An 18,232-nucleotide genomic window follows, 5' to 3' on the forward strand; every position below is an offset into this window, starting at 1 on the left:
GCAAAGAGTCAGACACAACTGAGCGACTTTCACTAAATCTCTAGTGCCCTGCAGAGTCCCTTGTGTGTAGTAGTACACATTAAATGTTTTCATTGAATTGGCTATATGGATGGGCTGGAGTATGGAGATTAAATTCTGATAGAATTCAGGGATCTGTGAATTCTTTAAAATATTTTTTTAAATGCTATGTTTTCATTTTAATGATAATTCTGAATCACCTGGATACACATTATAATCAAGTTGCACTGCGCAATTTCAGTACCCATGTTTGTGTTTGACAAACATTGATCTAAAACATTACTCAGAATGTATGTAAACTTCTGATCACAGAGGAGTGCTGGCTGTACGTGATCCTTCAATCTGTGGAAAATATAATTGCTCTTACCCAGCAGCACCTTCACTAGCAGGATATGATATTTCTTAGTTACTTCCTGTTGGTAGATAGAAGAGATTAGTTAGGAATAATTTTATCTGTACTCACTTCTGTATTTCAAAAAAAAAAAAAAAAATGGGGAGGGAGAGAGAAAGAAAGAGAGAGAGGCAAGAAGGAAGGAATAGAGGCCCTCCAGACCTTCCCAGGTGGCGCAGTGTTAAAGAATCCGCCTTCCAGTGTAGGAGACTTGGGAGACACAGGCTCGATCCCTGGGTTAAGAAGATCCCTTGGAGTAGGAAATGGTATTCAGTATCTGAATGGCTTCAGTATTCTTGCCTGGAAAATCCCATGGACAGAGGAGCCTGGCAGGCTACAGTCCATGGGGTCACAAAGAGTCAGACACGACTGAGCACACACACACAGACATTAATAATAGAGTTTTGAAAGGATGTTGTAAAGATTTGACCAAGGGTGAGATCTTCTTTCTCACTTAATTCTTCTCAATATCATCTTTATGACATGTTTCAGTGAACTAGAAGAGTAAGTGAGCCCTTGAAATCAGCAGATCCCCCGACTACAGAAGTTCACTGTGTCAGTTCGGATCTGATGGTGCTCTTTCAGTGTGTAAGTGTCTCTTGTTGCAGATGGTCATCTCAGATCCTTTATGAGAGAAGGGAGGATCTGATAGGCATAAACAAATCTATCAATCTAGACTTCAAAGTACCATAGCAACACTTGATTAAAAAAAAAAAAACTTCTGAATCCTAATTTGTTGAAGGAATCTTTTCATGTAGATGATAATTGATACACACAAGTCATAGGCAGGTGACATTCTTTCAACTCTCTCTTTTCACTATGCACTTGATTTTTTACCTTCCAAAGAAACTCGTTTTTCGTTTGTTCAAACAAATCTAGATCCTTCATTTGCTCCCTTGAATGCACAGCTGTTTGCTTTAAAATAGGGTTGATTATTGCTGACTTCCTGAGAATACAGAGATGCAAATAGCCAGGTGTTATCATTGTCATTGCACAAAGTAAAATCCATTAGAGCTGAACTAGGAAAAACTCAACTAAAATCAACTTGCGAAAGTTTCTAAAAGTTGGTCTTGAGTTTACTGTGTTCATTTCCCTGAAGCTGTTGCTAAATGCTAAAGGAAAAGATGATAGTCTCTCCAACTTCAGTTCCATGGGTATATCTTAGTCTAAATATTGTAGTCTATGGGAAATACTTTCTGAAAATAGGGATTAGGGAGTTCAGAAATCAATACTATTTTTTGTAAAAGCCATACAGTATGCATAGTTTGAAGGAGATAGCAGGATGGTAACAAATACTTGCCCTTGTCTGAGGGCAAGTGTATGCCACCTTTTCTAACTAAAGGTGAATTAGGATCTTAGAACCTTGTGGTTCAGGTAAGTTCAAACTGAAGAAATACAAACATCTCATCTGGATAAAGAAGAGCAGAAAAAGAAGCCAAAAATATATATTAACCAACACCCTCCCAGATAGGATAATTGAGGTTTTGTTGCTTAATCAGAAACTAGGGAATAGCAGTGAATGTCCCAGAGCCTGAGGTTTTAGTTCATAATGAAATGGGTGGTTAGTCAGTAGTTGTGAAATACACTCAGCATGTAACCCCCTTACATGAGCTCCTACTGTAAATAGTTACTCACTTTTCTTTATTTAATAAGTTGGCAGATGTAAAAAGATGACTCTGCTCTTTTGTATGTATTGGGCTGGCCAGAAGGTTTAATCAAATTTATGGGCTTGTGGACACAGCGGGGGAAGGAGAGCGTGAGAGGGATTGGGAGAGTAGCACTGACGTATGTACTGTCCTGTGAGAGAGCTGGTGGGGAGCTTCCACAGCACAGGGGGTGCAGCCTGGCTCTGTGATGACCAAAGGGGTGGGATGAGGGGGGAGGAGGGATGCTCAAGAAGGAGGGGATAAATATATATGACGACTGATTCACGTTGTTGTGCGGCAGAAACCAGCACAACATGGTTAAAGCAGCTTTCCCCCAATTAAAAAATAAATTAACAAAAAAAGATGTTATGGAAAAAAGCCCAGATGAACCTTTTGGTCAACCCAAAATATATATATACATTGGTATTTTGAGTCATGCTGTGTACTAGGCTACTGTCCCAATTAAAATTGTAATTAGAAGAAAGAAAATTATCGGGCTTATTTTTTTCTTTTATATGTTATAAAATTGACTTCTGAGTCCTTTTAAAAACATACACCGTCTTAAGTTTCTCTGCATTGGCAAATCTAACTTTTTAGACTTTGTGTTGATAGACATAGAACCTGATATAGAAGATCTCTACACCATTAAATTTTCATATGTCAAATCAGTTAGAATACTTTTGGCTACAGCTAACAAATTCTCAACTCAACTGGCTTAAACAATAAGGAATAAATCATTACACATGACAGAAGCCCTGAATTGGTTAATTCTTTGCCTCCATTACATCATTCAGGACCCCAAATCTCTTCATCTTTCTACTCTGCCAACCTCATCTCCTACCTCATAGTTTCCATTGGCTGCAGCAACTCTAAGGTGTTATGTTTTTAAAATCATTTGTTGTTGTTTAGTCGCTAAGTTGTGTCCGACTCTTTGCAACCCCATGGACTGTAGCCCACCAGGCTACACATAACCAGAGGCAAAGTGTTTTCTTAGGGTCTTCCATCAGATTTTCCTTCACATCTCTTTGTTCACACTGGATCACATGCCCAGAGCAATTAAGAAGATATGTCCACCATGATTCATTTAGAGCAATAAAGACCTTAGCCTGAATCAGATAAGTGGTGTCTGGACAGGGAGAAGATGGATATTTGAGCAAAATTAGAGTGGTTTTACAAGGAAGAATGAGAGAATGCCAGTGAGACGTACACAAGAAAATTTGACACATGGGGATCCCTTAAGCTAAAATTAAGAACCCTTTTTGTAGGGTCTTTGAATTCTGTGATGGTGTCACATGTAGCCCTGGAAGCTGTGTTCTCTGTTCACATACATTCATTTTGTTCTGCATAGAAACCTGGTCAGGGCTAACTGGCAACTGGGATCCAGTATAATCTTAAGAAACCAACCACACAGCACGATAGGAGCAGGGGAGAGCGAAGACCGTCAGAGGTTAACAGAGCCTTCAGGAAATGGGGGCAGAGCTGTAAATCCCCAAAGAAGACCAGGTTTGAGCAAGGTGTGACATGTCCTGGCTGTGTATATGAGGTCTGAGGGAGGTCAGGCTGCAGAAAACATGATGGCGTGGCACTTTGAGAAATGCACAGTGGGAGCAGGGAGTGTTCCAGCTCATCCAGTCCAGTACCTGGAAAACAAGGTAGCAGGTGGGCCCAGAGCCAGCTGCTGGATTCAGTGTGGGGCTCTCGAGATTCCGGGTCTCCACTGGCTCCTCTTGGTTCTTAGGTACACTTGGGAGTGGGGTTGGTGGAGCATGCAGTTAAATGGACGCTCATTTGGAAAGTTGTAATGAAGCTCAGGCAAGGCAGGAATTTATATAAATGGAATGTTAAATTTTGATTTTGTTAATGTAATGGTATGCCCTTAACTTTTATGGTGAGAAAGTGTAAGAAGCAGCCATATGATTTCTACATTGAATATAAAACTTCTGTTGTCCGTTCTGTTCTTCAGTTTCCCCCAGGTCACATGACTTTTTCCTTCAGCTCTTCTCCTCTGATACCTTTTCCCTGAGCCCTCACCCCTGACTTTTAACTGCTCCCCCTTCTTTATTTTTCTTCATAGCTCTTATTGCTGCTGGAAAGTTTATTTACTATTTATTGTCTTTCTCCTCCAATAGAAGTAGGCTTCATAAAGATGGGAACTTTGCTTTCTTGTTCATGCTATATATTATCTCCAGTACTGAGATCATACTTGGAACGTTTTAGGCACTCAATTAAGATTTGCTGAATGAATGAGTGAGATACCTCTTGGTGTTCTTCCTAAAGAAGGAAATAGATGTACCTTCTTTTATTGACTAATGTGAAATATGTTTTCTGTTTCTTTTTTTGCCTTAGCTATTAGAATTGCTAAACTAAATTTGGGGTTCGTTTGCAATAACCATTCTTAGCATGGGATAGTCGGTACTTCCTCACTATAGAGCTTTTAAAAAATATTCATTTCAGTTTCAATATTATTTATTGAAAGTTGCCTCAGTTCCCATAGGGAAGTAAATGAGGGTTGAAGAATAATAAATGAACTGCCTGACTGACTGAAGGGTGACAGGGAGAAGTCAAAAAAGAACACCAGGCTTTTGAGTCTGGATGAATAAGAATACTGGAGCTGTTGTTAATGGAAATTGGAACCAGATCAAAACATTACTCATAAAAGTATCTTCTCTGTTACCATTTTGGGGACATCTCACTCCAGTGTTGTTGCTTGGTCAGTATTTTTCCTCTTCCTCAGTATGCTTTGAATACCATGAGAGGAGGGACTCTGTACCTAACATATAGTACCTTTTCTTTACCACTTATTTTTTAATCCTACATTTAAATTGAAATATAACTAATTTACAGTGCTTAGTTTTCCACTTATTATTTTTTTAATTGAGGTATATAGTTGCTTTACAGTTTACTGCTTATTTTTAACTTTAAATCCCTACATTAATAAATAATAACTAGTTTGTCATCTGCTCTTACCTTTTCAACCTGCAATTTCCCCTCCTTTATGGATTCCAGACTTCTGTCATTTCTCAGTGACTTCCTTCCCAACAGAGACCATCATTCCTTTAACCACAGCAGCCTCCCACTCTAGGGCTCATGAATAGATGCTTTTTCTTCCCTTCCTGCTCTCCTGAATCTCATTCCCCTGATGGCTAAGCCAAAGGTGACTCATCACCTCATAGACTTCCAACTGGAAGGGGCCAGAGAGACCGTCTCGTCTAATTGACTCATCTCCAGTTGGTCTGAGGAGGTGAAGGGATTTGCCCTAAGTCACTGCTAGTTGGCTTCAGGGAAGAAATTAGAACACAGCAGTCCAGTGGTTAAGACTCCACGTTTCTACTGCAAGGAGGTACCTATTTGATCCCTGGTTGGGTGAACTAAGATCCTGCATGCCGAGTGGTGCTGCGAAAAAATAAAAATTAAACAAAATTAGAACATAGAGCTCTTAACTCTAGATGCACATCTCACTGCAGAACAAGCAAGCTCCTTTCTGACTCCAGAAAAGGACAATGTTATACCAAAAGTAGAGAAATGTTTTTCTTTTAGTTGGAAATATCTTAAATGCATTGTATCATAGGAGTTAAGTGTAAGACTGCCTACATTTGATCTTGGTTGTTTTGGACAAGTTATCTAACCTTTCTCTTTCAGTATATCCTTTTTCTCTTCTTTCTATGCATTTGTATGCTTAATATACATATTTAAATCTGTAGATAGGGTTTGTTAATATTGAGAGAAATTATGTGTGTGCATTTTTATGTAAGTACATGGAATGATACTGGTTCTATTAGTTTCTTTCACTTAATATTGTCTTAAGAAAATATTTCTTTAGTAGTTTTTCTCTTTCTTTTTTTTTGGCCAAGAGGCCTGTGAAATGAAACTCACGCCCCCTGAAGTGGAAGCACAGAGTCTTAACCACTGGATCACCAGGACAGTCCCAGGGATACCTTTCCAGTTCTGTCTTGTTCCTTTTAATGACCATGTAGTATTCCACAATGTGTATGGTTATTTAACCACTTTCATGCTAATTCATTTTAATTTATATCTTCTCATTTTTCACTATTACAGCTCTGCAGAGAAGCCTTTATGCAAATTCTTGTGCATAACATGTGACTGCATTCACTAGGACTGGTATTCAGAAGTGCAAATACTAGGTCTAAGTAGGCACAGGGTTCTGAAAACAGGGTATGACTAAGTCATCACTGGTTCAATTTCTGCATTACATGTTGATGTTAACTGGGCAGGGGGGTGAGTCTCATGCTGCATGTATTATATTAGGAACTGGGAGCATTTTAGAGAATTACCCCTCATCTTTTTCTTACATTGTAAGGAAAGTACATTGTGTTCCTGACTTTGAGGGAAAGCAAAAAATAAACTTTCTCCTCTTCCCCTTTCCAAGTGACTAAAATTAGTGAAATTATACTAAGCAACCTCTGCTTGACTCGATGACGGCATTAACCACACAGGACTATAATTGTTGGTACTTATCTGTTTATACCCACCCCCTAAACTTTAGGTTTTTTAAAGGGTAAAGATATGTTTTATCAATTTTTGTATCCCTCGAACATGAGCATAATACCAGCACATAATTATATTTTGTTGAAGAAATGAGTAAATTCAAGTCAACATTGGCATTTGTTAAGCGTCTAGGATATGCAAAGATTACTAAGAACTGATAACAACAGAGATGAAGCAGTCAAAGTTCTCCCTCAAGGAATTTAGAGTCTAATGTGAGAAACAGGTATTTCTCTAGGAATCAAGGTGTCAGTAACAAATGTGATTTAAATGAAAGTACTGTGGGGCTTCCAAGGAGAACTAATTAAGGCTAAGAGAATATTAAGGAAGGTTTTCACAAAGGAAGTAGAATTTGAGACATTTGAGTTGGGCCTGAGCTTCAGATGGTAAAGAATCTGCCCGCAATGCGGGAGACCTGGGTTCAATCCCTGGATTGGGAAGATCCCCTGGAGAAGGGAATGGCTATCCAGTCCAGTATTGTTGCCTGGAGAATTCCACGGACAGAGGAGCTTGGTGGGCTACAGTGCATGAGGTCGCAAAGAATCAGACACGACTGAGGGACTAAGCACAGGGCAGCACAGAGCTGGGCCTGAGAGAGCAGGTTGTTGATTTTTCTGGGTAATTACCATTTTGGTGACTTTAAACATATGTTTCAGAAACCATTGTCACTGTTCAGATGTCATGTAACCTTCGGGCTACAAATAGGCTGGAAGTGAAGTGTTGCACTTGGGCTCTGGAACTAGGGCCTCAGACCCAAGATCAAGCCAAAACATCTTCAGTTCTCAGCATGTCCATGGAGGAAGAAGTTTTTTCTGTTTTGTTTTTAAAGTCAATTCGGAGTGCTTTAGCATTTTATTTCTTCTCTCTTTAAAAATGAAACACAAGTTTTTCTTCCTTTGTTTTGACTGCATGGCATGTGGGATCTTAGTTCCCTGAGTAGGGATTGAACTCACCCACTGCACTGGAAGCGCAGAGTCTCAACCACTGGACTGCCAGGGGAGTCCCCCCAAACTTTTCTTGACCCTACTTCCTTGACCAGCTATCACCTGTTTCTTTGATCTGCTTTGCAGAAAAACTCCTTAAATGATCCAATTCTTTTTCTCCTTTTCTATCTTTAACCCACTTCTGTCATGTACTCACCCCTACCAGCCCATCAGAACTTGTTCTTGTCAAGGTCCACAGTGACCTCATTGTTGCTCAATCTCATTGTCAGTTTTAGTCTTCTTTTACCTTAGTTATTAGCAGCATTTAATGCAGACCATTCTTTCCTCTCTGATAGACTTTCTTCTCTTAATTTCTAGGATACCAGGCTAATTTTCCCCCTATGTGGCTGGTTATTTCTTTTTAGTCTCCTTTGCTGGTTCTTCCCTTCCCAGACTCATCCCAGACTTAGGGTTGAAGGAAGCATACAGATTTGGTCCTTGGTCTACTTCCCTTCCCTACCTAAACTCACTCCCTTGATTATATATCTAGTTTCAAGGTTTTAAGTTTATCATCTACATTCCCTTGACTAAAAAATGTATATCTTCAACCCAGACTTCTCTTTTCTGAACACTCTGTATATCTTCTACTATTTGTTCAACATATTAAAACTGAATTCTGACTTTTCCTTCTGCCCCAAACTTAATTTGCTTGGAGCCTTTCCCATCTTAGTTGGTAGTAACTTCATTCTACCACGCAAAGGCAAAAATCCTAGGAGTCATCATTGGAGTCATCCGAAAGTCATGTTGGTACAATCTTTAGAAAATAAGCACAATCTTTCTCACCTCCTCTCCTCAAGTTACCATTCTCTCTCAAGCAGCTTCCTGATTTGTACCCTGTTTCCACAAGACATACACACTCACATACACTAAGGTGTGTTCTTAGCACTGCAGCCAGAGTGATCTTTTTGTACTTTTTTGCTCAAAATCCTCCAAAGGCCTTTCATTTTACTCTGAAAAAGTCCAGTCCTTACAGAGGTCTATAAAGCCTTGCAAGATCTGCACCACCACCCGCCCTTACCATCTCCCCTCTAGCCTCCTCTTGGGCTTTCTCTTTTTTAAAAAAAATTAGTTTATTTATTTGGCTGGTTGCAGCATGCAGGATCTAGTTTCCTGACCAGGCCCCTTGCATTAGAAGCACACAGTTTTAGCCAGGATTTCCAGGGAAGTCCCATCTTGGGCCTTCTTGATGCTCCTCCACAGGGTTTTTACACTGGCTGTTCCCTCTTCCTGATGTGCTCCTCCCCACCATATCCACATGGAGACAGCCTCACCTTCTAGCCTTTGACTAAATGTCTCAAACAACTCAACGAAGAAGTCTGGGACTTCGCTGGTGGTCCAGTGGTTAAGACTTTGTGCTTCCACCACAGGAGGCAGAGGTTCAATCCTTGCTTGGGGAACTAAGATCCTGCATGCAAAAAAATAGTAATAATAAAAACAAATCTGCCACCATCCTTGTTCCTTCTGATATTTTTACCGTGCTTTTCTCCTGCTGCCCCTCATGGCATTTATTACCTTCTAGCCTACTGTATAGTTTACTGCAGTGGAAACTCCAAGAGGGCAAGGCTCTTTGTTTCTTTTGTTCACAGGTATATCCCAACTATCAGCAACTGTGCTTAGCACATAGTAGGTCTCTCAATAAATAAATCATCGAGCTTTCCTTGACAAGGATCCAAAATGCCTTGATTGTCTTTCACTCACTTTGCTTGAGTAGGTAGGGTGATAGTGTAAGAAAAGTACTAGGCTGATGACCGGGGTCTAGCCTAGGACCAGACTTGCTATTTCTGTAACTGCGAGAGTTGTATTGAATTTGTGAAAGTGTATTAAGCTATGTACTTAAGATATATACATTTTTCTTTCATATATATATATATATATAAATTGCTTTTTCACAAAAGAATTCATCATGCATGTTTTCCCTAGCATTATTCTTCCAGATATGATTTTTTAATGGTTATACAAGTAATTTGAAAAGCATAAAACACCATACACTGTTCAATGGTGATATATTATTCCTTTTTTAAGTAGTTGAAAGTTTGTTTTACAAGACTGTGATTTCTTCCCTTTTGCTACAGGGGACATGGTCTCAAAGTACCGAGAACCTTTAATCCACACCTTCCTCAGAGGAGCAAGAGATCCGGATAGTGCTCACAGGGCCAGCAGCCTGTCCAACCTTGGAGAGCTGTGCCAGAGGCTGGACTTTATGCTGGGCTCCGTGGTTCATGAGGTATTGCAGATTGATTCCTTTCTCTATAGCTTGTTTTCACTTGGACCTATAATGTAGCTTGGCCCTGGGAGTTAGGAGACCTGTGTTCTTTTTCTAGATCTAGAAAGTCATTTAACCTCCCTCAGCCTTGATAGTCTCGTATGTATGTTGAAAGTTGTATTAGTAAGAATTTTTTAATTGCAAGTGACAGGATGTCATCTTAACCTACTTTAAGCCATAAAAGGGGATATACTGTAAATATTCCAAGGAAACAGAACAGAAGAAACTTTGAGGAAGGGCAAAAAAAACTTTGCCCTGGATCTCTGGGCTACCTATGAGTGTCATCTTTGTTCACAGAAACATCTCAGGCAAATACATATTCTAATTGGCCCTCACTGGTCGAAGATATCCTGCATTGCCAGGCGGATTCTTAATTACTGGATCACCAGGGAAGCCCCTTTGTATTTAAGTTTTTAATAACTTAAAAACAATGATTTTTACCAACTTAAAATCTTTCAGTATGCTAATACACATGAACCATTGGGCATCTGATTTTTACTTTTTTTAGATGGCACTTTGCACTCTCTTACTGTTTAGTCTATTAACTTGTAACAGTTAAGGACTTTGCAGGTCTGTTTTGTTATATCAGCTAAAGATTTCAGTCTGTTATAAATATTCTGGCTCCTGTATTTTTTACTCCATTTATTTGATCTGATTATGTGACTCAACCCAAACTGAACCATAAACCCTGAACTGAAAAAACTCCTGGACCATGATCTGAACCAAACCCAAATACTATTATTCCTAATAACAGAGATAGAATTCACATACTGTACATAATCCATCTACTTAAAGAGTACAATTCAATGGTTTTTAGTATATTCAGAGTTGTGGGAACATCCCCCAATTTTCTTGAACATAGCCATGAGCTGAATAGGTACTTCCCTGTAGCTCACAGTAAAGAATCTGCCTGCAATGCAGGAGAACCAGGTTTGATCGCTAGGTCGGGAAGATCCTCTGGAGCAGGGCATGGCAACCCATTCCATGGGGAATGGAGTATTCCCATTCTTGCCTGGACAATCCCATGAACAGAGGAGCCCACAGGAGCCTGGTGGGCTACAGTCCATGGAGTTGGAAAGAGTTGGACACGACTGAACGACTAACAGTACAATATATGACCTGAATAAAAATTTCATCCAAATCTCCAAGTGAATCAGTTCAGATTTGACCATATCCCATACATTTTCTAAAACCAATGAACTCAAACTATGCTTGACATCATGATCTTCCCTGAACCCGGAAACTGAGACCATACTTCTTTTTGAGTTCCTAGTTTTATCTTTCCTTTCTTCTCTTAAGGAAACTGTAACATGCTGATGGCATATCATTTCCTGTTGAAAGTGTTAGAGAAATTTCTTGGTTTGGTTAATTAGAAAGATGGTGCCAAAGCAGGTTTTGCAACATTTAAGAAGTGTCAAAGAAAAAAACATGTCATCTTTCTGGAGACCCCCTGACCTGTTGGAAGAGAACCAAATTTCCAAGCATACTTGGGGATGGGAATAAATGAGGCCCCACCTTACCACCCACTTACCTGTGTGTTCACTTGGTCAGATGACTTAGATTCTGAGCTTGGTTTCCTGACCTAGAAAATGGGATTAAAATATCTATAATGCAGGATTGTTACAAGGATCTAGGGATAATGTATATGCCTAGATACAGTATACAGTGATTCATTCAACAATTGCTATTGAGAGCCAAACAGCATATATGCTAAATAACATTCTGGATATCTGTCATTCTTCGAAATAGACATTGACTCCCATCATCTTGGATGGGATGTTCTAGTGAGAGGAGACAGACAATAAATGATATACTTGTTAAAATATATAGTATGTTAGGGACTTCCCTGGTGGTCCAGGGGTTAAGAATCCACCTTTCAATGCAGGGGATGCAGTTTCAATCCCTGATTGGAGAACTAAGACCCCATGTACTGCGGGGCAGCTGAGCCAGCATGCCACAACGAAGAGCCCATGCACTGCAGCTAAGACCCGACACAGCCTAAGTAAATAAATAAAAGAAGAGAGATTAAATTCGTTGCCAAGGTCATGCCAGGCTGGGATTTGAATGCAGGCATTCGGTTCCTGAACCTGTGCTCTTAACGACTCCTCTGTATTGTCTCTCAATGAATGTTTTCATTTTGTTTATAAGATTGCTTTGTGCCCTTGAAAAAGAAGGAGAGTTGCCATATGAGAAAAGCTCCTGACAGGAAGGGTCATGCAGTTTTGTTTTAACAGCACTTGCTTTTGGCAATGAAACTTCAGAAGACAATGTATTCCCTCTGATTTGAAAAACCAGGTGTTTCCATCCCACATAATTCCTGTCTCTTTTTAGATGCTCCTTCTTATGTAGTACCCCACGCCTGCTCTGTCATCAGTGCCAAACCAGCTGCTTTGGGTGGACTGCAAGTTTGAACATGATTGGACACCTGACAGTCTTCGTATTTCAGCCACTGGCTCCTCCTGTAGTTAGGTTACTCTTGTCCATTCGCATCAAATAAGTGGGAGATTTGGCCTGGTTTTTTTTGTAGTTGTTCATTCATTTGTTTTTCATTTGATAAATACTTCCCGAGCACTTACTCTGTGCCAGTTATGAGACTGGAGCCAAGCCACATGCTCGGGATCCATCTCTGAACAGAACGGAGTTTCTGTCCTCATGAAGCTGACATTCTAAAGAGGACAGTTGGGTGACAAGCAAGCAAGTGAACAAACAAATATGTACTGTGTCAGATGGAGTAAGTGGAGATGAATCTAGTCAGGCAAGGGGATGGAGGGACTTTGCTATTATATGTGAATCTGTGAACCAGGAAGAATAAGGAAAGCTTCAGTGATGAGTGACTTGAGCACACGTGAAGGAGCAGGAGCAGATCCTGGCAGATACATGGGGAGAGGGCCTTCTGGGCTTTGACTTTTCCTGTGAGTGAGATGGGTAACCAGAGCAGAGGAATGAAATTATCTGACTTATTTTTTTAATTGTTTGTTTATTTTTGGCTGTGCTGAGTCTTCACTGCTGCATATGGACTTTCTCTAGTTGCGGCAAGCAGGGGCTGCTCTCCGTTGCCGTGCACCGGGTTCTCATTGCAGTGACTTCTCTTCTTGCAGCCACAGGCTCTAGAGTGTGGCTATAGCACACAGGCTCCAGTCGCCTTGCAGCATGTCAGATCTTCCCAGCCAGGGACTGAGCCAGCCTTCCCTTCATTGGCAGACAGATTTTTATCCACTGGACCACCAGGGAAGTCCTATCTAATTTATTTTAAAAGTTTATTGTGTCTTCTACAAAAGTTTTTTCACTGTCTCATGAAAGCTCTTGAAGTCTTTTGTAGTCTCAGAAGTGCTTGACCCCAGCATGTACTAGTGGAGAAGGAACTCTTAACTCTGGGGAAATGTGTCTTTGGCTGCAAACTGAAGGAATTCTTCTTCATGGGTGTTTGTCGTGTGTCAGGTACATGGAAGGATACAAAGGACCCAATCTCTTCCCCCAAAGAAATCTCAGTAGACTGTGGCACACAGGAATAAATAGACAGTGGAATAGAGTGATATCCTGTGACAAGCCCAAGGTCCTGAGGGAACACAGAGCTGGGACCCTCAGGTAGGTCTGTCGGGGCAGCAAGGAAATTACATTGATCAAGCGTTAGGCAGGCAGAGGAAAGGGGAAGTGTAATCTGTTTTGGTATAAAATTGAACAAACTAGCCTTCATAGGCACTTCTAAGGTGATCCGATCCAGGGGTCATAGCTGTGGCTCTCGGGCTTCTGAGCAAAGCTGTCCACCCCGCTGGGTAGTCCAGAATTGGGTACTGTCTATGCCGACACTGCTTACAAGTAGGGAAAGAACATAAAAGGGTTTGAGAGGACCAGCCCTTTCACAGCCTCTACTGGGAATTCAGGTTTTTCCTCTCTGTTGATGTCAAGATTTAACCTGTCTGGAAATCATTATTATTTTTCCCCAATTTCTCCTTGTTCTTGTCAAAAACTGTGTTGCTTGAAACCAAATCTTGATAGTCTGTTTCATCTTTATCATTCTCCATGAAAAGTAAATATGATTTAAGGGAACTGCAGTGAGAGGCCCATCCTCAGAACAGCAAATAAGATATGCCCCAGGTGACAAGTACAGGAGCAAGCCCCTTGTAAGGTGGTGCCCAGAATTCCACAAACTCGGGCTTTGAAGGCTGATGCAGAGCTGTCACCTCTGATTCCACTGAATGATTTGATTTGATGACCAGATTTGTCACCATCAGTGCTGTTTCCTCGATAACAGCTTAAGCACTGAGATGAGGGCTCATGTAGATGTCCTGGGAAACCTCAAGGAAGCGAGCAGAGCCACCACGGTTCTGTTTCTCATCAGATTAAGTGAGCAACCAGAACACGTGGGAATTAGAGGCATCCTGCCTGGCTGTTAAAGTTTCTTTTCTTTTTTTTTCAATTGCAAGATTATTTTTATTTATTTTTAATTAGAGAATAATTGCTTTACAGTGTTGTGTTGGCTTCTGCCGTAGAACGTGAATCAGCTACACGTACACATGTGTCTCCTCCCTCTTGAGCCTCCCTCCCACATTGACCTCCATCCCGTCCATCCCTCTTGGTCATCACAGAGATCCCTGTACTATACAGTAGCTTCCTGTTAGCTATTTTACATACGATAGTATGTTTATGTCAGTGCTACTCTCGCTTTGTCCCACCTTAAAGTTTCTTAGTTGACAGAAAGACAAATGATTTAGTATTGAACAAGTTAGCAGACTGGCTGGCTTTTAACAGAGGAAGTTTGGGGAAAGGGGAGGAAGGTGCTGTTGGAAAGTTGAAGTCATGCTTTCTTGATACCTGAACCCTGCCACCTCTCTTCTGAAATTTTCCAAAGTTGATTTTTGGCCCTCTTGCCGTTTGTTTTATCTTTATTTATATAGTTCTGATTATGCCTGGTGTGTGCCAGCTGTTTGGGGAGTGATATTTTTCCATATTTCTGTTGGCTCCTATCAGGTGTCAAATTGGTTAAACTGACCTTTAACATTTCCAAAGCGATTGTCGTTTTTCTCTCTGCTTGGCTTTCAGACGTGGAGATGATTTACATAGTTTAGCCAATAAAAAAAAAAAACCCTTCCATAGTTTGGTTTATTAGAATAGGTGCATTGGCCCTTAGGGCAGGTGACATGAAGATACCATGGAATGGGTTTCTGCGCTTTGGGAAGACTTAGAAGAGAAATACTATCCCAATTCATAAATTAGTAAAGACCTTACATCATCTATCTGTTCTCCAAAGCTTTTAGGGGGCTGGAAGGCAGTGTTGAGTATGTCCTTGGGGCTGGAGGTGAGAGCGACCAGCCATGAGAGTGACTTGTTCAGACTGGCCAGATGGAAGAGAGAGGCCAGGCGTCTTCCCTGCTTGTAGTGTTTAACGAGGAGTCTGCCCCACTGGCCTGCTGAAGGACAGCATTCCGAGTTGGTTATGGGAGCTTGACCTGAACGGAAGAAGCTATTTGTATGTTTTGATGGTATGTGCAAGACCGTATTAAAATTCTGATGCCTTGAAAAAACATTTTGCACAACCGAACGTTGTATACATGTCATGGGATTTGGTACTGTGATGAAGGTGTTGAGGAAGGTCCAGAAACACTTCTGGTCACAGACCTCTGCCTGACTGTCCTGAGTGGCTGATTGCAGATGGGCTTGGTACAGTCTGGTCATAAATCACCAAGAGCACAAGGCCATTACGGCTGATCTCAGCAAGGTGTGGAATAACCGGCTCCTCCCAGTAACATCTTTAAGGTGGCACAGGGATTCAAGGACTGGCCTTACAGCAGAAGCCCTTTTCCAGTCAAGATGCTTTTGCCTGTCCTGACTGTGGAATAAATGCCTGACAGCCCGAGCTGATTCTACACTGAACCTTGAGGCAGAAGCGTTGGACCAGGCGGGTTCCAGGCCAGGAGGCTTTTGTCCACCAAATGTAGAAACGTGGGCCAGAACCAAACCTTGAAGGAAGCAGGCAAAAGGCTTTGGAGAGTCTGTGTATTACATGGGCCTGGGCTGGCTTTCATACTTCAGTTATCAGACTGAATAAGCTAAACTTTTATGTGTCAGGAAGGCCTCAGACCTAGCTCCAACTTGTTTTCTGATTTCAGCTCTTACCTCGTAAATACTAAGCCTGCAAGTGGAGGTACCTATTATACTGTTGCCTTTTTGGAGGTCACCCAAGGGACTCCTCCGAGGACTGAATTGCTTCTACCGTTAATGCCAGAGGCATGGAAGCCACTGATGGCATTGGGTTGGGGTCCCAGGTGAAAAGCAAAAGCAGCTTGCTGAGTCTTATTGAGAAACAGTCCCCAGAGAGTTGAGTTTTTCTGGGATTTCCCTTCACTTGTAAGCGTCAGGCTTGTCTAATAGATGTACAACTTGATTAAATGCCAGTACATCACAGATGCAATTATATTTAAGAACAAGCTACTTCTTCTAATCCCTTTGCCATCGCTGATTAATTAGACACTTTGAACTATGCCCAACTGTTTGAAAGCTGTGAAAAATACAACCTGCATAGTTAAAATTTCTGCACAAGCTCTTTCCTCATTTGTGCCTACGTGCTTTTTTTAAACCTTTTTAAAAAACCATTCTTTAAATGTAATATGTATTTATACATGTTCCCAAGCACACAATCTGGCTATTTTCTTATCATGGTTAGCAATCCTACCAGTTGGCCAAGATACACACTCACACAGTAAATCACATAGCAAAGTATGTAAGAAACCAAGTGAATAATTTAGACTTACCTTCAGATTTTTGCTGTCATTGGTTATGCTCCAAAATGTTTGTTTTTTCCTTCTCGATCTTGCACAAATACCTCGTAAAGGATCATTACTGCTGTTTCTAGTGGTATCTTTTTACAGAGGTTTTAGAATATTTTTGTTGTGCCTACCAAGAGCAGGGTGGGAGCAGGATGGCTAGTACAAGGTATAGAAATTTTTCATTTTATGATGTATAATTATTACTATATATCTTACACCATGTTTTGCAAATAATTCCCAAGTCTTTTCTGTTATAGAACTGTCTTTTAAAGTAAATGAACACTAAAAGACCCATTCCGCAAGTGAAGATGCCCAGGCAGGGAGTCTCAGAAACTGACCCCTTGTGACTTCCATGGGCCATACACTGGACTTGTAGGATGGGGTATCTGTACACGCTAGAATATCAGTTTGAATATTTATGTATTTATCTATCCCTGGACTGAAAATTTCATCAGTTGGAACATTGATCCTCATGCCAGGCCTTGAACTCGAAAGCCTGCTTGGGTCAATCTTCAAGGTCCTCACATCCCTATACACCACTGTGTTTCAGATCAGTTTTTCTTTCTTCAACTTGATGTCCCCAAAGTGGTGCAGGTAACAGTTCCTCCCACTTTGGAGGAGAAATTTACCTCTGACCATGCCTTTATTATATGCACGTATATTTCCTTCCCACTCCCAAATCTCCCTCCTGAATTCCAAACCAGATTTTGCCCCTTTCCAGAAAAGCCAGACTAAATCAAGGTCTCCACCACTACATCTCTCCCTTTTCATGGAGAATGAGGACGCAGTCCACCCCTGGCTAAGCCAGATTTTTGCAATGAATGTATAGAAAGTGGAACACAGTTGAAAGGCTTTAGGTAATTATGCAACTCTGATTTTTATTGACTTCTTCTTCCCTCACCCTCTTAGGTAACAGCTTGTCTGATTGCTGTGGCGAAAACAGACCATGAAGTCCAGGTGCGGAGAGCTGCCATCCACGTGATTGTGCTGCTGCTTCGGGGACTCAGCCAGAAGGCCACTGAGGTAAGTCAGTCTCTTACCATTTGCAAATCCCCTCCCTCTTTGTTCTTTATCTGTTCATCAGTCTTCCTTTCACCAGGACAGGCCTGGAACCTTTTTCCTGGGTGAATTCATACAGATGAATCAAGTCAACAGGGACTTTTATAGCAGGAAAATTCTGTTGTTTGCATCTTCAGTAAGAGTCTTGTTTTCTCTGTATCACATTAGGCAAACTGCATCCTAACCTCCAGAAAAACCAGGACACAAGTTTATAGGTTGAGGTCCTGGGCCCCAGCATTCCCTTCAGAGGGACAGGTTCCAGGGTGAGCTATGGACCACACCAAGCCTGCTTTTTATAGTGTGAACTTGAGTGATTTGTCTTCCTGACTCATTTCATTGTTCATATGGAATCACTAAAGGGCTTCATTTCAAATGTCTCCTTTCTAGCTGTGAGTGCAATCCATGAGATTTTAGTCGTTGCATAAATTAAACTTTTATTCCTCCAAGTGGGTTTGGCTGGATTTCTCCCCAGTGTGTGGCCAGTCTAGGAAGAAAGTATATCTGTTCACGTGTGTGCTGAGAATGAATGACCTCTAAATTAATTTTCTGCTTGATTTTATTGGAAACACATTCCCAGCTGACTTTATAAAGAGAGTTTGCATTAA

The 18,232-nt window shown here is 41.0% G+C and overlaps 1 protein-coding gene across 2 annotated transcripts in view; it reads left to right on the forward strand.

Moving 5' to 3' along the window:
* The window catches only part of TANGO6 (transport and golgi organization 6 homolog), a 174,280-nt gene that overhangs the window by 126,884 nt on the left and 29,164 nt on the right, over window positions 1-18,232 (forward strand). For both annotated transcript variants that reach the window (XM_043898918.1, XM_043898919.1), the window contains exons 16-17: window positions 9,614-9,765; window positions 17,478-17,591. In XM_043898918.1, the coding sequence (XP_043754853.1) occupies window positions 9,614-9,765; window positions 17,478-17,591 (266 nt within the window). The remainder of the gene's footprint in view (window positions 1-9,613; window positions 9,766-17,477; window positions 17,592-18,232) is intronic.

This window comes from Cervus elaphus, chromosome 4, assembly GCF_910594005.1.
Source record: "Cervus elaphus chromosome 4, mCerEla1.1, whole genome shotgun sequence".
NCBI classification, from domain to species: domain Eukaryota; kingdom Metazoa; phylum Chordata; class Mammalia; order Artiodactyla; family Cervidae; genus Cervus; species Cervus elaphus.